The sequence below is a fragment of the Mycetomoellerius zeteki genome, unplaced genomic scaffold (genome assembly GCF_001594055.1).
Source record: "Mycetomoellerius zeteki isolate Tzet28-1 unplaced genomic scaffold, Tzet1.0 scaffold188, whole genome shotgun sequence".
Lineage (NCBI taxonomy): Eukaryota > Metazoa > Arthropoda > Insecta > Hymenoptera > Formicidae > Mycetomoellerius > Mycetomoellerius zeteki.
Genome location: NW_017256836.1, coordinates 1,441,294 through 1,443,929, shown reverse-complemented (window position 1 = coordinate 1,443,929; position 2,636 = coordinate 1,441,294). Strand labels below are relative to the sequence as shown.

At 29.9% G+C, this 2,636-nt stretch overlaps 2 protein-coding genes across 2 annotated transcripts in view; one reads left to right on the top strand and one right to left on the bottom strand.

Annotated features, from left to right (window-relative positions):
- Positions 1 to 1,023: 1,023 nt before the first annotated feature.
- On the bottom strand, positions 1,024 to 2,247 carry LOC108721907 (uncharacterized). The gene is made up of 3 exons (XM_018446709.1): positions 2,165 to 2,247; positions 1,777 to 2,036; positions 1,024 to 1,134 (listed from the first exon to the last, which is right to left on the bottom strand). Exons 2-3 carry the CDS (start codon positions 1,975 to 1,977, stop codon positions 1,024 to 1,026), a joined length of 312 nt encoding a protein of 103 aa, XP_018302211.1. The 5' UTR covers positions 1,978 to 2,036; positions 2,165 to 2,247.
- Positions 2,248 to 2,406: 159 nt separating this feature from the next.
- LOC108721881 (cholecystokinin receptor) overlaps positions 2,407 to 2,636 on the top strand; it is an 18,331-nt gene continuing 18,101 nt past the window's right edge. Inside the window, exon 1 of the mRNA XM_018446667.1 lies at positions 2,407 to 2,463. Coding sequence (XP_018302169.1) covers positions 2,407 to 2,463 — 57 coding nt within the window. The remainder of the gene's footprint in view (positions 2,464 to 2,636) is intronic.

The window sequence follows — 2,636 nt, the reverse complement described above, 5'->3', positions numbered from 1 at the left end:
GTGACGTTGCGCGGCTCAGATCTGGTAACACTACTACCAACGCGTAGCGCGTTGTGGGGGAAAAGTGGGAGTAATTGCCGACAGCTACAGCTATAGCTATCGGAAACTACCCTCACCACGCGTTATCAAGGGTGCGTTCGACCTAATGTTCGCAACGCTCATGCTCTCAATGCCTTGATTATCCATTCCCCTAGCTGCCACTAACATAAGCATAACAGGCAAGCGGAACGATTATCTTGAACGTTGTTAATGCTAAAACATGGCGGAAAACATTGCTAGTTTTGCAATATTATTGTTGAAAGAAATTAGTTCAGAATGTGATTCGAGTTCTGATGAAGAATGGGAATTATTAAAGAAAAAACGGAAACGCATCTTACGTCCTTGCATGCAAAATGTTGAATTCGTAATTGAACTCTATTCGAATGACGATTTTAAAAGTCATTTTAGATTAAATATCTTGTTTTTTAAAACGAGCAACGTTCGAATAAGTATTGCATATAATTTCGGAAGATCTTGTGCAGAAGACAAAAGGATATGAAACAATTTCACCTAGAAAACAATTTTTTATTGCCTTGTGGAACATGACTACAATGGATTTTTATAGGTACGATTATTGCTTTCATTAAATTGCATATTATGTGTATTATGTTTTTTACTTAATATGCAAGTATTTCGATTAACTTTTAATTGTTTTTGTTGAATTTATTTCAATAATTTACACAGGTTTTACTGGTTACAGAGATAAGAATGTATGCTTTATTATCTTGGACAAGATGCTCGTACACATACAGGCTTAATCAATCTAAAGGAAGCCTCGAACCAGAAACACAAAAACTTCAGTTTCGATTATCAAATAACCTATAGACTTAAAGTTAACATCATGTAAAATTACTTCTCAACAGTTTTTATATTTGCAGATCTATCTGCGATCGCTTCAATGTAGGAAGGACTACAGGTTTGAAAGCTGTTAGGAGGGTAACACGAGCACTGTTTAAAAGAACTCATCAATTTATATCGTGGCCATCAGGTAAAGAAACACGAGCAGTAATAAATAAATTTAATTAATTGATCAGTAGATGAAGGAAGTGCTATAGGTCTACACCAAACTTTCTTCGAGAACATGTTATCCATGATCTGAAACACAAAATTATGTATATTTGTGAAAAAATTTATTAAAATCCACTATTTATAATATATATATATTCTAGATAGGATTTATATAATTATAATAATAATGATCAATATGGCTCAATCAGAATAAATCAATAGTTAAAAGAAAGGGCTACGAGCCAGTTATAACATAAAGAATATTTAATAAACTTTCATACATACATACATACGGACTGCATGTTACGAATACAATCGAACTCTTTACTGGACATTATAATTTGACTGAATTTTCCGATAATTTATGTAAGATTGTTTGTTGTTTTTACATTGAAAATGACCCGATCGGTGTCGAAACGTTTGTATGTATGTATGAAAGTTTATTAAATATTCTTTATGTTATAACTGGCTCGTAGCCCTTTCTTTTAACTATTGATTATATAATTATCTACTGATACATACACACACATAAAATTTGACAGATGATTATATAAATCCTATTTGAAATTATAAATAATGGATTTAAATAAATTTTTCTATAGAGAAATAAAACACATATAGTGTATATTAACATAAAATACATATATATTTTTTTAACATAAAATTAAAATTATTAAATTTTAAATATAATATAATAGATTATAGGAGAGATCATGTAAAAAAAGTTACCTCAAAACGCTGCCATGTTCGTCGATTATTTCCTGATTTAGAATTATGATCCTTAATCGATTTATAGGTTCTTTTCAAACTTTTAAATTTTGAGGCACACTGAAATTCTATAACATTGTATTTTTTTTTCTTCAATAGTTCAAAAATTAATTGCCAACATTTCTTATGGGAACATTTCCCATTAGTGAACTTTTCTTTCATCTCCTCATATGTTTGTAATAAAAGAAGCACAAACGCATCTTGTCATCGAAATAGAGAACCTATGTAAATATAATATAGAATTAAACATATCTTTGTTAAAAAATAATTAACAAAGTTAAAAGTAAACACAATATTAAAATAAAAAGAGATATTAAAGAAAATAACCATTCAAAGATTTAAAACTTACTCTCTTTACTGTTGTCTGTTGACTAAATAACACTATTTATATCAGAGGCTTCTGACATTGAATCAAACTTTGTATTACATATATTTAAGGGGGTAGTCTGCTTTACAAGGCCAAAAAATAGCAATATTTTGGGAATTTTTTTAGAAGGGAAAAAATAATTAAGCTTCTTAAACGTTTATGCCTCATTTTAATATGTATTCAAAGGGTATAAAGTGAATTTTTATGGAGCAATTTAATAGAAAATGGCGGATGTAGAGGCTATTGTGTGGAGCGCCTCGGCTCTGGAGTTGTCCATCTGCGTACACGATGCCGCTCGCAATTCTTGTCTGAAATGAAAAAATTAAACTGATTATTAATTTAGACATGTATATCTTCTATATGAACTTAAAAAATTCCGAAAAAGAGGCATAATGATGATTATTTGTAGTTTGAACACAAATTATGCATTTTTACATGTTTAAATTTGACTTTG